Source organism: Mytilus galloprovincialis, chromosome 7, assembly GCF_965363235.1.
Source record: "Mytilus galloprovincialis chromosome 7, xbMytGall1.hap1.1, whole genome shotgun sequence".
Taxonomy (NCBI): domain Eukaryota; kingdom Metazoa; phylum Mollusca; class Bivalvia; order Mytilida; family Mytilidae; genus Mytilus; species Mytilus galloprovincialis.
The window spans coordinates 76,735,529-76,751,289 of NC_134844.1; the positions used below are offsets into that span (position 1 = coordinate 76,735,529).

The window sequence follows — 15,761 nt, forward strand, 5'->3', positions numbered from 1 at the left end:
ACAATTATAAAGTTGTATATACCATAACGTACTGTATTCGATATAATAAAATATACACATGAAAAAAAGTATTGCAACACCAAATTGAAATTGAAATTAATAAAAAAAAAACACTCTTTATTTTTTTGTGATATAATTTGTTAAAATAGAACTAGTTAAACCAGGAACATATATAGATGTACTGTTCCCAGGTTAAACACCTGAGTTCAACATGATCAATGTATGTATGTACGTATGTACTCGAGATTCCGCCAATTTAGACGCACCCCTTGATTGACTGCAAGGGTACAGCGGATCCATGTACACTCCCTAAGGATTAATGGAGATGTGTCCTTTACAATATTATCCCACCACCAGAACAATCCCCACCCAACACCGCCCAAGGGAGCATGTAGGACACCGGGAAGTCTGTTATTATGGTGGAGGAAGCCGAAGTACTCGGAGAGAACCACCGGGCCACTCGGTGGAAACAGACAAACCAGAGAGATATCAGAAGATTGAAAAAAGTAGGGGACACCTTCGACCAACCGAGGCCCCCTAAGTACCCATTCTAGTTTAAACTCCGGTCTGGGTACCAGAGATGTGTGTGAGAGGGTGAAAATTACCCTTCTGATGTACTGATATTTTTAGCACCCCGGGTGAGAATCGAACTCGGGACCTTCAGCACTGTAGCCATCGGTCTTAACCACTAGACCACGAACTCACAATAAATATCGACTCGATAAGTTCTTATCTGCACATGCAGCTACTGTACCAGTAAACAACAAAACAGACGTTTTTATCCTCATTGTTTTCAACACTTTAAATAACCAAGTTTATAAAGTTATGTGATTGACACCTTATAATGAGTCCTCCACAACCCTTAACTGCAGCAAGATGGCTAATTATCAGCATGACAGAAGCAGGAATGTCGCTGTGACAACCGCACGTATTGTTTGTCATCACCAATCCACTATAAGTCGTTTTGAGATGTCTGACATTGTAAAGTTCGACTACAGTAAAAGTTGTAAAATACATTTTTTTGTACAAAAAATAAAAAGTAAAATCACAAAAATACTGAACTCAGAGGAAAGTCAATTCGGAAAGTCTAGAATCACATGGCAAAATGTGGCCACAAAAACACATCATTTTGTTACTAAAATTGTGTTTAGATAAATCATTATTTTTCAAACATTTTTTGTTTGTTTAAACGCCAATGTTATCATAAACTATGTTTCAATATTATTTTACAAATATTTTATCATATTCCATCCAAAATAAGAGGATTTGAGTGGTTTATAACCAGTGTATTTTTCACCAATTAACTGTTATCAAATGAATATCGTTCATTTTTCTACGCCGCCGGGATATATGCCAAAAGGATATGCCTATGAATTATTATTATTTTTTTTTGGGGGGGAAGGGGGGGGGGCTTGTTAAATGTAAATAATCTCTTGGAGAATAATGCAATAAATAAATACAAGCATAGTTTAAATCTATTATTACTAAGTTGCAGATAGTTAATTACGTAACACATCCATTTTTCAATGTAAAACAGTATATTAGAATACCATAAGATATTTGACTAGTTACTTTTATAGCTGACTATGCAGTATATGCTTTGCTCATTGTTACAGGTCACACAGGGACCATCATATAGTTGTAAATTTTGTGTTATTTGGTGTCTTGAGGAGACTTTCCTCTTTGGCAATCATACAAAATCTTCTTTTTATAAATACGTACATATTCAATGATGATATAAAAAGTAAAACAACACTTAATTATTTGAATAAAATCGATTGTACAGTGTTCACATGTGAATAAATTAATGATTTTTATATAATGATCTATGCCAGGCATGTCAGCTCAGCTGCAATCGCTTTATTTTTGTTGATTTTCGTATCAATAATTTTAAAAACTATAAAAAAATTATATCAATAAAAAAATTATACCTGCACACGTTAGTATGAGGATTTGTATGGGGTTAAATGATTAAAGAATAATGCCCTTAAAAATGAAGATTAGAGAATAACGGTCAAAAAAATGGAGTCTGGAGATAAGAGAAATGCGTGGTCTAGGGTCCTTCTAAAAAGCGCCCGGGAGCGCCCGGGTGAAGAAAAAGCGCCCGGGGAAGAGAAAAAGCGCCCGGAGACGAAAATTTAGCGCCCGGGGAACAGAAAAAGCGCCCAGGGAAAATATATAGATATTTTATTGGCATAAGACAACTTTGTTAAGTTATGAACATTATTTTTTTAATTATTTTAAACAAGTAATTTGCAAATTCAGATAATAGACATTTGTAATAAAGCACAATAACAAGTATGAATATTTCAATTTTAACAATAATATATGAATTATACTATTCAAAAGACATGTTTTTCAAAAACGATATCAAAATGAAAAATGTATAAGACAACTCAAATTTCACAGATAAATATTAATTTAATCAAAATTAAAAGAGGTACACATAATAAATCAGCAAAAAAGCAGTACTATACATGTACTGTAGTTAAAACAAGGGGGTAAAAAGCAGGTGTTTGGTTTACATTTAAGTCTAAGCATTAAAACCCTGATAACCATAGCCATTGAAACAGTTTTAGTTTTATAAAAAGATATAATAAATCTATCTCAGCATCTGTATAAAAAAGTGTTCACATGCATGCAGTTGCGAAAATATTAGACCTCAGGCACCGATTATTTTTAAATAACAATACATTTTGATCGAGGACAATGTCTTTCATGATTTTTCTATATACTCTTATTTATATTTATTTACTTACTTATATACAGTTTTGAAATCTAAAATGTAAAAGTGCAACAACACTTTAGATGTAGCATCGTACATTATATTAAGGACAAAACAATATGGCACTGGCTACGGTTACATGGAAATGTAACAATAATAAAAATATTATTGTTACATTGGAGACTAATTGCCGGAATGCATGGTTGGGTAAGGACCTGACTAATTACGAATGTAACAATAACTATTGAGGCTACGGTTACATTGCGTTATTGTTACATGGAAAACAGCAATGTACGATGGGACTAGTAATATGTACTAAATAGTAAAACTTTAAGACATTTATTTTATATTTACAATACATACAATTATAAATACAATTTCTTTATTTTTTTTATTTCAATGACAGTTTCTACAAATGTATCCAGTAAGTGGTTTTTAAAGCATGTTTAAGTCCTACACATTTTCTAAGATCTTTGAAGAACTAACTTACGTCCTCCATGGATACATGTATACAGAAGTTCACAGTATATAAGTTCACAGTTAGCAAACTTTGCTTTTGGTGTATATCTTTTTCAGAACTGCGTTTGTATAGCTGTGTCAAAGATTTTTTATAGTAAGAAGGCTTCTTACTATACAAATCCCGGGCTTTTCAAACGCATCCCAAGTTTTAAATTTTTCACCCTAAACAATATTGTAATAGGAATCTCTTCATCCATTGCTAAAAGCTTAAGTATATTTTTCATTATTACCAGTATTATTTAGTACATATGAAAGAATTAAGCAATAAAACTATTATAATAGAAGATTTCAGTTTAAATCTACCGTACGTACATTGCTGTTTTTCATGTAACATTACAATAACTCAATGTAATCGTAGCCTCAATAATTATTGTTACATTCGTAATTTATCGGTTCCTTACCCAACTTTGCATTCCGGCAATTAGACTCCAATGTAACAATAATATGTTTATTATTGTTACATTTCCATGTAACCGTAGCCAGTGCCAAACAATATCGATTAGCTATTTTTAAAGGAAAAAAAATATTGTTATCAAATATTAATATTTTCTTCTCCCGGGCGCTAATTTTCTTCTCCGGGCGCTAATTTTCCTTCTCCGGGCGCTTTTTCTCTTCCCGGGCGCTCCCGGGCGCTTTTTAGCAGGACCGGTGGTCTAGTTATGTCCTTTCCGGTATATGTTACCCTAATAAATATTTTGGTGCTTAGTCAAATTTTTAAGGGGAGCTAACCCCGCTGTCAAAATTGTTATACAACTTTCGGTGCAGACAAGACTGGGTGAAAATGAGATTTGTCTCTCTAATTCGAGCTTGTCAATCTTATGCAAGACAATCTACATATCAGTCTTCTACTAGAGTATGTTTATAAGAAATATATTTTGATTATTGTATTTAGAAGTTGGTTACAAATTCCTTTGCTTGACTATTATAATAATATATAGTCAAGCAAAGGACAATAAAAAATGAAACTGTAAGGCCCACCAAGGCACCATGCACAGGCACTTGTTACAGACAAGTAATAATGAAGCACGGTCTTGCATACCTGTCAACCTCTGAAAATGAAAAGTCAGGTCATGACCTGCATTGAGAAAAAAAATCTCAGGTCATAACGCGTACGACATTTTGCGGGCTCAATTGAAGAACAAAAATATTTTTACATATAATTTATATAGTCAATATGTATATGAAACAGTTAGAACATGTATACAAGTTTATTTCAGACTATTGTTATATTCCATAGTAGCAGACTTGGCATTCTTTAAAAGAACTGCACTTGGTTTCAGTTCATAGCAATGCAAATGTGTATTCATTTTACAAGAAAGAAGAGCACACAGTGTATCCTTATTAAGATCAGCCCTAAACTCTGTAGCTATTTTCTTTACTAAAGAAAATGCCCTCTCACTGTCTGCATAATCTGTTTGGCAAAACCAGTAATGTTTTAGCAAGTTTTGACAAAACAAAAAATCTTGGCTTGTTTTCAACTACCACTTTGTTATTTTCAACTGAAAAGGCCCTCTTTACTATTTGGGTGGTTTTAGTTTTTCCACAGGAATAACCTGAAGCTATTTCACTGTCAGAGAACATTAATTTACACAATTTTGTGAAATGGTCAGTTACTGCAAAGGAAAGGTTGTGCTCAGCCACAAAGTACGAAAATAAAGTTTCTGCATTAGTTACTTTATCAGCCAAAACACTTTTGGTCTTTGTGAAGAAAATATCGTTACGTAGCTCAGGTAAACAGTCCTACATTTTGACTTTTTGTTACATTGAAAAAGACCGATAAAACCGAAGGTCGTATTACTTCTAAATACCGGAAACAATTCCGGTCAGAAATCCGGGTGAAACGGGTAAGTTGACAGGTATGGTCTTGATTACACAACCCAACACTAAGAGGCCGAGGACAGACAAATATGTGTAATTAAAATGTGAAAGTGCATGAGAGCCGCTAAGGTCATTGATGTATAGAAAATAAATAATGTGACGGTACCCAAATTGCACCTATTTTGACAGTTTTTTCATCTACGTTTTTTTATGATGAAGACAAAAATGTCCATTCTGTGTTTATTTTTTAGCCCTATCCTTCTTTATTATAAAGGTACACCAATTTGATTTTTATTCCATATGGAATCATAGAAAAAATGGTCTAAACTGACCTCCAAACCATCAATGATTCTGAAATTAGGAGTACCCAAATTGCTTCCATGCTTTAATTCACATAGTCAAAAGTCTAATAACAGAGCTTTTGTTTAATTTCTTTAAATATTTTGAACAATTGGATATAAGTCCATGCTTACTCTTCATTATTTTTTAAATGGATACTTGTAACATATTGTATTTGCACATTTTAAAAAGATGACGTTTCAGTACATTTTGCTTTTTCAGTAAATACTTCATCTGTTGATAGATACTGTGAACATTTTGTGCATATCTAAATAGTTTTACCTATGTTGAAAGATGTGCTTAGTATCAAATCATAAAAAAACAAATTGTTTAGTCTCTAGAAAATCTTGTAAGATTTTTGCTGCTAGTTTTGCTAAATAGGTGCAATTTGGGTACCGTTACGTTACACGTCACATGTTTGTAATAAAAAAAATTAAAAGATGGGTTGGAAAAGGCTTGTTGTGATGGCATTGCTTCCCTTGATATATATTTATAGTAGATACAGTATTACTTTAAGCATTTGCTTAGCCAGCCATAATGGGTTGAGCTGAGGAAATACTTCTTTAGAGGGTCTCATTGTGGGGTTTTGATCCCGGATCCCGCTTACTGTTTTGTGAGATTACTGTATCCTACTTACGCCATTTACAGGAGCAATTCTCAATTTTTTATAATGACCTGTGTCCTGCTAGACTGAATTTCCTATTTTCAAGGCACAATAGTTTGACTTTCATGTGTCATGCTTATAAAAAATCCAGTAGGTCTTTTCACCACCGAACACCACCGCACACCGCCAAACATCACCTAACACCCCAAAAGTCTATTATTTTGTCTTTTATCGTTATAAATGTGACTTACATATAATATTCATGTTATAAATTCGACAAATAAAAAGATTTAGAGTCCAAATATCTACAGAAAACAGAAAGGGAGAGTCTATTAACACTCTACTTTTTGAACTCCACAGACCCCCATGGACACATCAAATATATTTGTTTCCCATTTTTTTTCTTCTAATTCTTCTATAAAATAGTTGTACCAATATTGAGAAAAGAGACAAATATCGAAATCTACTTGAGAACTGATTACTAATTATGAATATATTTGAATTTTATTATTTTAATAACACACACAACACATTATGTACTCCGGAAATAATGAATCCGAAGACGTTTTTCCTGATATTGATTATCAATTTTAACATAAAAATAATGTCCTTAAAAATCTAAAATTGATTAAATTGTATGTAATTTAATTTGTTTTATCGTTTTATTGTATAATATCACAGTTTTTGTAAGTGGTTAGTGGGTTTTAGGGTGTTCAGCGGTGGTTGGTGGTGTTCGGTGGTAAAAAGACCTACCCCAAAAAATCAGCAATCCCATGTCACACATAGACCCCAATGAGACCCACTTTTAAGCTCAGTCAGTATATACTGCTTTGAAGTGGGTCTCATTGGGTCTACAATTTTATAAGTGTGACACGTGAAAGTCAAATTATTGTGCTGTGAAAACAGGAAATGAAGTCTAGCGGGACACAGAACATTACTAAAAAATGAGAATTGCTTACACATGTTACATACATAGTGTAAGCGGGATACAGGAATCTGACAAAACAGTTAGCAGGATCCGGGATCAGAACCCCCCAATGAGACCCCCTTTGTAACAAGAAGATCCTGGGTGTTGAGTCCCTGTTGAGACAAAGGTGTTATAGTATATAGAATCATGTTCTCTGATTACAATTGGCCCAAACATAACTTTTATGACCTAACCAGGGAAGTGTTGGAGATATCATCATAATAGTAAAATAATGACTTGAGGTGGGGGAAATGTGACTGTATTGATTTTCCTTGGTATATCCCTTGGTATAAATATAGTAGATCAGCTGTAAGCGTTAGGGAAGTACTTGTTTCGCTCAGTCTGCTAACACGCATGCTTTTTAATGCATATGTCCTAGTCCCTATGTACTCTAAATAATTATGACATCTTGCAAGGCTATTTTAATTTTTGCTAGGACGCCTTCCTCTGATGTTTTGCCTTGCAATACCTCATAATTATTTTAAATTGTCCCAATGGAAAGTTGAAAGGTGATTTTGTGCGAAGAATCAAACTCGATCTGGTTACATTATTTTATTTTAAAGTGTGTTTACCAATCTATTAAAATCAATATAAATGCAAGTCCCCATGAACTATTTAGTCATTTGGATGCTATTGAAATTTTGTTTAGACCAGGCATGCAGTAAATAGTAGTTGTCTATTGGTCTTGAAATTTAGTGAAGTGAAAACTTTGAACTCTAAACTTGTAATAAATATAACAAAGCATTGACAATCTGCATTATTATTATTATTATTCCCATGATGCAACACCAAATTCTAAATTTGTCAATCATGTCAATGTTATATTTGCAGGTATTTTTCCAGTCGCACAGATTATCTTCAACAAATAACACAGAGGATGAATATCCTTTACCTGAATACCAGGAAAGACAGAAGGAAGCACTAGAAGTGAAGAAAGCTAGATTATTATATCAAAGTAGAAAAAGAGGCATGCTTGAAAATGGTCTTCTTTTAAGGTACATAGATTATTTACTCAAAATGTTTCAGGAATGCATGTAATATAAATGAAAAGTCATAGGGATTATTTGGATTTCTATACTTTAGAAATACATATGAAGTCTCCGTAGTTCAAAGAAGGTCATAGTACCATTAATTTGAGACATCAATTGTGGAAAAAACTTTCAGTCCTTGTTGTACTTGATTTTAATTATTTGTTTTTCTACTACAACATAAAAAAAAGATATGATATGAAAGGCAGTGGAAACTATCCACCAGAGAAAAAATAACTGATTTTTCCAACTATACGTCACTCTTTACATCATGTACATGTTATACTGTTTTTAACAGTTAGTAAAACCCATACCCTGTAGTAACCTATAGTGCACATAATATAAAGTTTTGAAAATAATTTAACACAATTCAAACCCCAACAAATACTATCATAACTATGGAAAGCAACTCTTGTCCCCTGAATTCAATATTCCTGAGTTTGTACAGTCAATATAGAGTAATTTGATGATTATTATTGATGGGATAGTGGTTTAACATTACAACATTAGACCAGTCTTTAGAAATCAGTTGAAAAGGACTCAAGGTGGTACACAACACTATAGGGAGATAACTCTGTAAAAAAATCTGCTGAACATTTTAATTACATTCTATTAATAAGTGTTTGCCAAACTGCTATATAATGTATTTATTACACCTCATGTAAGAATCCTGGGTTTTGATTGGTTGATAGCCAGTGTATTTTTCACCAATTTACTGTTATCAAATGAATATCGTTAATTTTTTAATGCCGCTGGGGTATTTGCAAACAGGATATGCCTTTTTTACCCTCTCTGTCGTGGTATTTGCCTAAAAATACTCTTATCATACTGGACGCTTGTAACGTCACTATCATCAATGTGTTTTTGAATGTTAACATTCGGTGTAATTAAACAGATATAGCATGTTCTTGAGGGGTATTTGCGAAAATTACCATTGTTGAGAATGAATTTCCCTGGCCTTACGGCTCGTGAAATTTTACATTCTCTCGACTGGTATTTTTTGCAAATACCCCTCAAGAACATGATATATCTGTTCAATATCTTTCCAATAAAGGCTGTCACTGTGTTCAAGTTTTTTGAAATTTTTATCAATGGGTGACAGTAATTTACTAAATATTTTGTTGATTTTTTTTGAAAATTATAGAAGTCAAACTAATTTTAGTGAAGGTGTTTGGTACTGCCTTAAAATATATGTTATTTATTTCAGCTCGTTTGCAGCTGAATTTTTAAATTCTTTTGATGAGAAAGAAACCACCATGTATGACAGACTGATCAACAAGCCATCTAATGATTGGGAAATATATTATTGGGCCATAGGTCAGTATCGTGTTTGTTTAATTTTTGGTGGCAAAAGGAGCAAATTAATTGTGCCTTCATCAAAATCTTTATGCAATCAAATACAAAATGTGTTGATATGATCTGTGGATTCATTAATATCATGGATAATAGTTTTTGAGGAAAATTGAATTTTCAGTGAAATTTGATTTTGCAAAAGTCTGTATACAATTCTTTAGAAAATTTGATTATTGGTCAAATACCAGTTTTTATACGACCGCAAAATTTTTGCGGTCGGTCGTACATTGGTATCACGTCGTCGTCCGGCAGACGGATGGTTTCCGGATAATAACTTTAGTATAAGTAAATAGAAATCAATAAGATTTTAACACAATGTTTATAACCAAAAAAGGAAGTTTGGGATTGATTTTGGGGGCTATGGTCCCTAAGGTTTAGGAATAAGGGGCCCACAGGGCCCAAAACAAGCATTTATCTAGTGTCAAGACAATAAGTTGTGTATAAGTATTTCAATTGTTCTGAAATTGTACCACAATGTTTAATACCATAAGTAGAAGGTTGGGATATAGTTTAAGGGTAATGGGGCAAACAGTCTAGGTATAAAGGGCCAAAAAGGCGCCAAAAACAAGCATTTTTGTAGTTTCAAGACAATAAATTGGAGTTATCTTTCTTTGTCCAGAATGGTTGTTGAATCACCTAAAACTAATGCTTTATGAAATCTTTGAAAATTGAAGTTATCTTTCTTTGTCTTGAATAATAGTTGAATCAACTTAAATCAATGCTATATACAATATACAATGCAATATTCACTTTTACTATCAATTGATAAATTTAAGCAATCTTTACCATTCAGTGATTACAAGCACTTTGATTACCATTCTAGGGTTATGCCCCTTTACAAGTGGAAAAATTGAAGAATTTTTTCGTTTCTGTTCTCTTTACTTAAGTTTGTCTCAACTAAATTTAATGAAATGTGTATATAATGCTTATTACCTCTAAACTCAGATTAAGTTCAATTTTTGGCAGCTTCACTTTTACAGTTCTTGAGTTATGTCCCTTTATAACGTTATATGCTAGCGGGGGCATCATCTGTGTCCCTTTGGACACATTCCCCATTTATTTTTTAGAAGTTACTATTAATTAATATTAATTTCAAGCATGACTGTATGACATTTTATATTTTAATACTTTATGATGTATTTAAATGAGTAGTTATTGTTCCAAACTCCATTAGAAATTTGAATTGAGATCATTTTTAGAATAAGGGAAAGGGGGAGGTGAAAAAACAATTGGGGGGGGTCAATTTTTCTCATTTCAGATTTCAGAAATTAAAAAGAAAATTTCTTCAAATAATGTTTTTTGAGAGGATTAATATTCAACAGCATAGTGAATTGCTCAAAAGCAAAAAAAAAATTTTAAGCTCATTAGACCACATTCATTCTGTGTCAGAAACCTATGCTGTGTCAACTATTTAATCACAATCCGAATTCAGAGCTGTATCCAGCTTGAATGTTGTGTCCATACTTGCCCCAACCGTTCAGGGTTCGACATCTGCGGTCGTATAAAGCTACGCCCTGCGGAGCATCTGGTTGTGGTTTTCGTGGTTATTTGTGAACCATGAATTTTAGTGTTCTACAAACTGTTAATTTTCTAAAGTATTGTTACAAGGCTAATTTTGATTGATTGTTTGGTGTTTAATGTCACTTTCTACACTATTGCTATTTTGTGGCCGTCAGATTTTATTGGTGAAGGTAGCCAGAGAGCCTCGCAGATAACCACTAACTTTTCGGTAGGAAAACTGACTATCCTAGTCAATTAATATTGGAGATAAGTGCACCTGCCCCATGCTAGATCACTAATTTTGAGGTTACGGTCATGTTTACTTAAAAAAGTGTTACATTTTTCCAAAAAATATATAGCTTTTCACATATGCTTACCAAATCTACATGTTGCATTGCAACCTGTCTATGAAATAATATCACTGGTTTTGATTTCTATCAAATTTGATGTTACTTTGTGTAAGGCCAAGTTAAAAAGTATCACCAAAAAAAAAAACTGTGTAGAAAAGTGGTTTCAGGATGTATTGAATGAGAATGCAACCTTACTTAGTTATGTGAATAGAGTCCATCTGAGTCTCAACTCTGGGTGCAGGATTTTTTGCTGTGTTCAAGACCCATTGGTGGCCTTCAGCTGTTATCTGCTCTTTGATCGGGTTGCTATCTCTTTGACATAATCCCTATCTCCATTCCAAATTTTATGTAATGATTCCCACTTAATTATTAAGTTCAAAATATAAGTTGTTCAGCTTTCTACTTAAAGATTGAAATAACTTTACTTGTGCTAATAAAAATACTATTTGTTGCAGGTAACAAGCCAACACCAGAAGAATTTGACAATAAAATTATGGACATGTTAAAAAAGCATGCATGTAATGAAAATCTGGTGGATCGTAGTCGCCAACCTGATTTATAATGCTTAGAACTGAGATGGAATCTCAAATGAAAACTCAAATTTGTCCAACATGTGTGTAAGCCAACAAGTTATGGAAATTGCCAAGGAAGAATTTGTATAGAATGCATTTAATTGAAATGAACAGCTTCATTGTTCTGTGTACATAGTATATGAAAAGTGTTATTATTTATTGGGTAACAGTTATCATGGATCTATTGGTGTACTTTTATTCTTACATTTTCTCATTTATGTGTTATTTGTGTCTGCTGAGTTTCAAAGATGTGTGGCCCTTCAATCAGGAGATATAGATTTCCAGATTTATTGAGTGGCCGCCTGGTGAAAATTATCAATCTAGAGCTGAAATGTTTAGACGTCTTTAACTCTCTTTGTTTTGAAAATGCATGGAATTTAAAAACTCTCTAGCTATGGATTCTGTCACAAATATACCACATCTTCTTAAGCATTAAAAAATCTAATTTCTTATTGAAATTTTGGATTATATTGTTGGCATAGTTACTATTCATGAAATGAGAAAAAAAAAAAAACTATCTGTGGTATGTCATGTACCAAATCACTTGTTGAACAGCTGGTCAATATAAATGTCTTTTTGATGGATCAGTCTTATTTGTAAGATTCTTGTTGCTAAGTCATATTTTCAATAATAATTTTAAAACAAATCTGTAGGTACCTATTTTCATTGACTTCAAACAATAAGCAATATAGTAAATTTCTTACTTTTTATATCTGTATGTAAAAGGTTATATCCATAAACTATTATTAAAAGAACATCTCTTTATGGGATAAATTACTATTCTCCTGTTGTCAAGTTATAGTAATTTGTATTGTCTTTTGTGTAAATACAGATTGTTAACCTTTTTATTATACAACATCTGTGCTCTGAATTTGATTAAATATTAAATATTGAATAGTGCAAATGGACTTATTCAGTCTGTTGCTATGTAATTACATTGTAAACAAGTTACTTTGTATTACAGCATGTAAAAAGTTGTAGCACATGCTGTTTGACATTTGTTTAGTTCGAAAGAACCTGCAGACTTATGATAATACCAAAGTTCAATACCTCATGTCACTTCAAGGATAAACAGAATTTTTTAAAAGCACCACCTGTAGTACAAAGTACATGTACATACATGTCACAATGTGGATACATTTTTATTCATGGGATACCATTTCTTGTGATTTTAATGGGTATCAATGAACAATGAAATTTAAGGTTCAACAAGTACAAGTTTATATATATATATATATGAAAATAAGATGGTAAGGTAGGATTGCCAATGAAACAACTATCCACCAAAGTTCATGATAAAAAAGTAAAATTAGACAACTCTCTGAGTCTCACAAGCAAAAACCCACAGCTGTAAAATATTAGGGCATATACTACATTGCTACACTTCTAAAGTCTTATTAAGGAAGCTACCATTGGATTTTTATTATGGGCTAGAATGAAATTTGAAAAAAAGGTAGGACAGGAGATGTGAATAAAAAAAACGACAGTATGAGCAACTTGGCAAAAAAAAAGGATGACTATGAAAATTAAAGAACCTTAGTGAGCACGCTCACATACCCCATGTCCCCACATTGTCATTGGAGAAATTAAATAAGTGTAAGAAAAAATATTGAATAATAATTTCCTGTCAATATGCACATCTACATAGTATGTCCTTATTATCTACAAAATTTCACGAAATTCTGTTGTGTGGGTTTCAGAGGAGTTGAGATGACAAACTGTTGCAGAAGTTCATTGAAGCAAATAAGTTCAAAGGGGCGTAACTCCTAGAAAAAAATTTGAATCCTAATTTCCCGTCGATATGCACACCTACATAATATGTCCTTTTCATCTAAAAAGGTTTCATGAAATTCTGTTGTGTGGTTTCAGAGGAGTTGCGATGACAAACTGTTGCAGTAGTATATTGAAGCAAATAAGTTCCGAAGGGGCGTAACTCCTAGAAAAGAAATTGAATCGTAATTTCCTGTCGATATGCACAACTGCATTATATGTCCTTTTTATCTAAAACGGTTTTGTGAAATTCTGTTGTGTAGTTTCAGAGGAGTTGCGATGACAAACTGTTGCAGTAGTGCATTGAAGCAAATAAGTTCCGAAGGGGCGTAACTCCTAGAAAAGAAATTGAATCGTAATTTCCTGTTGATATGCGCAACTACATAATATGTCCTTTTCATCTAAAAAGGTTTCATGAAATTTTGTTGTGTGGTTTGAGAGGAGTTGCGATGACAAGAAACAGGACTGACGGACGGACGGGTCAAAAACATAATACCCTTCGCAACTTCTTTGCTTGGGGTATAAAAATGTCATAATAAATTTATAAAAAAGACATGACCAATTTGAGTGAAAATAAAAAAGCAGGACAGAGATAACAACTTAAACCAGATGCTCGGCAGGGCGCAGCTTTATACGACCGCAGAGTTCGAACCCTGAACAGTTGGGGCCAGTATGGACACAACATTCAAGCTGGATACAGCTCTGAATTCGGATTGTGATTAAATAGTTGACACAGCATAGGTTTCTGACACAGAATGAATGTGGTCTAATGAGCTTAAAATTTTTTTTTTGCTTTTGAGCAATTCACTATGCTGTTGAATATTAATCCTCTCAAAAAACATTATTTGAAGAAATTTTCTTTTTAATTTCTGAAATCTGAAATGAGAAAAATTGACCCCCCCCCCCCCAATTGTTTTTTCACCTCCCCCTTTCCCTTATTCTAAAAATGATCTCAATTCAAATTTCTAATGGAGTTTGGAACAATAACTACTCATTTAAATACATCATAAAGTATTAAAATATAAAATGTCATACAGTCATAAAAAAGCAGGACAGAAATAACAACTTAAACCAGATGCTCGGCAGGGCGCAGCTTTATACGACCGCAGAGTTCGAACCCTGAACAGTTGGGGCCAGTATGGACACAACATTCAAGCTTGATACAGCTCTGAATTTGGATTGTGATTAAATAGTTGACACAACATAGGTTTCTGACACAGAATGAATGTGGTCTAAGAACTTAAACTTAAAAAATTTAAATTGGACATTTACCTATTATGATCCAATATCCAAAATCTAAATACATGGTTAGATTCAGCATATCAAAGAACCCCAAGAATTCAATTTTTGATGAAATCAAATAAAGTTCAATTTTGGACCCTTTAGACCTCAATGTGGACCAATTTGATAACCAGGCCCAAATATCAAAAATCTAAATACATGGTTAGATTCAGCATATATCAAAGAACCCCATATATTCAATTTTTGTTGAAATCAAACAAAGTTTAATTTTGGACCCTGATTTGGACAAACTTGAAAACTGGGCCTATAATCAAAAATCTAAACACATGTTTTATTTAGATTCAGCATATCAAAAAACCCCAAGGATTCAATTTTTGTTGATATCAAACAAAGTTTAATTTTGGACCAACTTGAAAAATGGCCCCTTAAGCAAAAATCTTAATACATGTTTAGATTCAGCATATCAAAGAACCCCAAGGATTCAATTTTTGTTGAAATCAAACAAAGTTTAATTTTGGACCCCAATTTGGACCAACTTGAAAACTTGGCTCATAATCAAAAATCTAAGTACATGTTTAGATTCAGCATATCAAAGAACCCCAAGAATTCATTTTTTTTTAAATCAAAGAAAGTTTAATTTTGGACCCCGATTTGGACAAACTTGAAAACTGGGCCCATAATCAACAATCTAAGTACATGTTTAGATTCAGCATTTCAAAGAACCCCTAGAATTCAATTTGTGTTAAAATCAAACTAAGTTTAATTTTGGACCCTTTGGACCTTAATGTAGACCAATTTGAAAACAGGACCAAAAATTAAGAATCTACATACACAGTTAGATCGGCATATCAAAGAACCCCAATTATTCAATTTTTGATGAAATCAAACAAAGTTGTTCAAAGTTTAATTTTGGACCCTTTGGCCCCCTAATTCCTCAACTGTTGGGACCAAAACTCCCAAAATAAATCCCAACC

At 32.9% G+C, this 15,761-nt stretch overlaps 1 protein-coding gene across 1 annotated transcript; it reads left to right on the forward strand.

Annotated features, from left to right (window-relative positions):
- The first annotated feature begins 3,963 nt into the window (after window positions 1-3,963).
- LOC143083693 (succinate dehydrogenase assembly factor 2, mitochondrial-like) lies at window positions 3,964-11,963 on the forward strand. The gene is made up of 4 exons (XM_076259986.1): window positions 3,964-4,097; window positions 7,804-7,967; window positions 9,208-9,317; window positions 11,659-11,963. Exons 1-4 carry the CDS (start codon window positions 4,026-4,028, stop codon window positions 11,763-11,765), a joined length of 453 nt encoding a protein of 150 aa, XP_076116101.1. The 5' UTR covers window positions 3,964-4,025; the 3' UTR covers window positions 11,766-11,963.
- Window positions 11,964-15,761: the final 3,798 nt, after the last annotated feature.

Bases quoted from the DNA above. Each gene is read 5' to 3' on its own strand.
- LOC143083693 (XM_076259986.1), top strand. From the start codon at position 4,026: ATGAGATTTGTCTCTCTAATTCGAGCTTGTCAATCTTATGCAAGACAA. The intron at 7,968-9,207 runs GTACATAGATTA...TATTTATTTCAG, and splicing joins GAAAATGGTCTTCTTTTAAG to CTCGTTTGCAGCTGAATTTT. The intron at 9,318-11,658 runs GTCAGTATCGTG...TATTTGTTGCAG, and splicing joins AATATATTATTGGGCCATAG to GTAACAAGCCAACACCAGAA.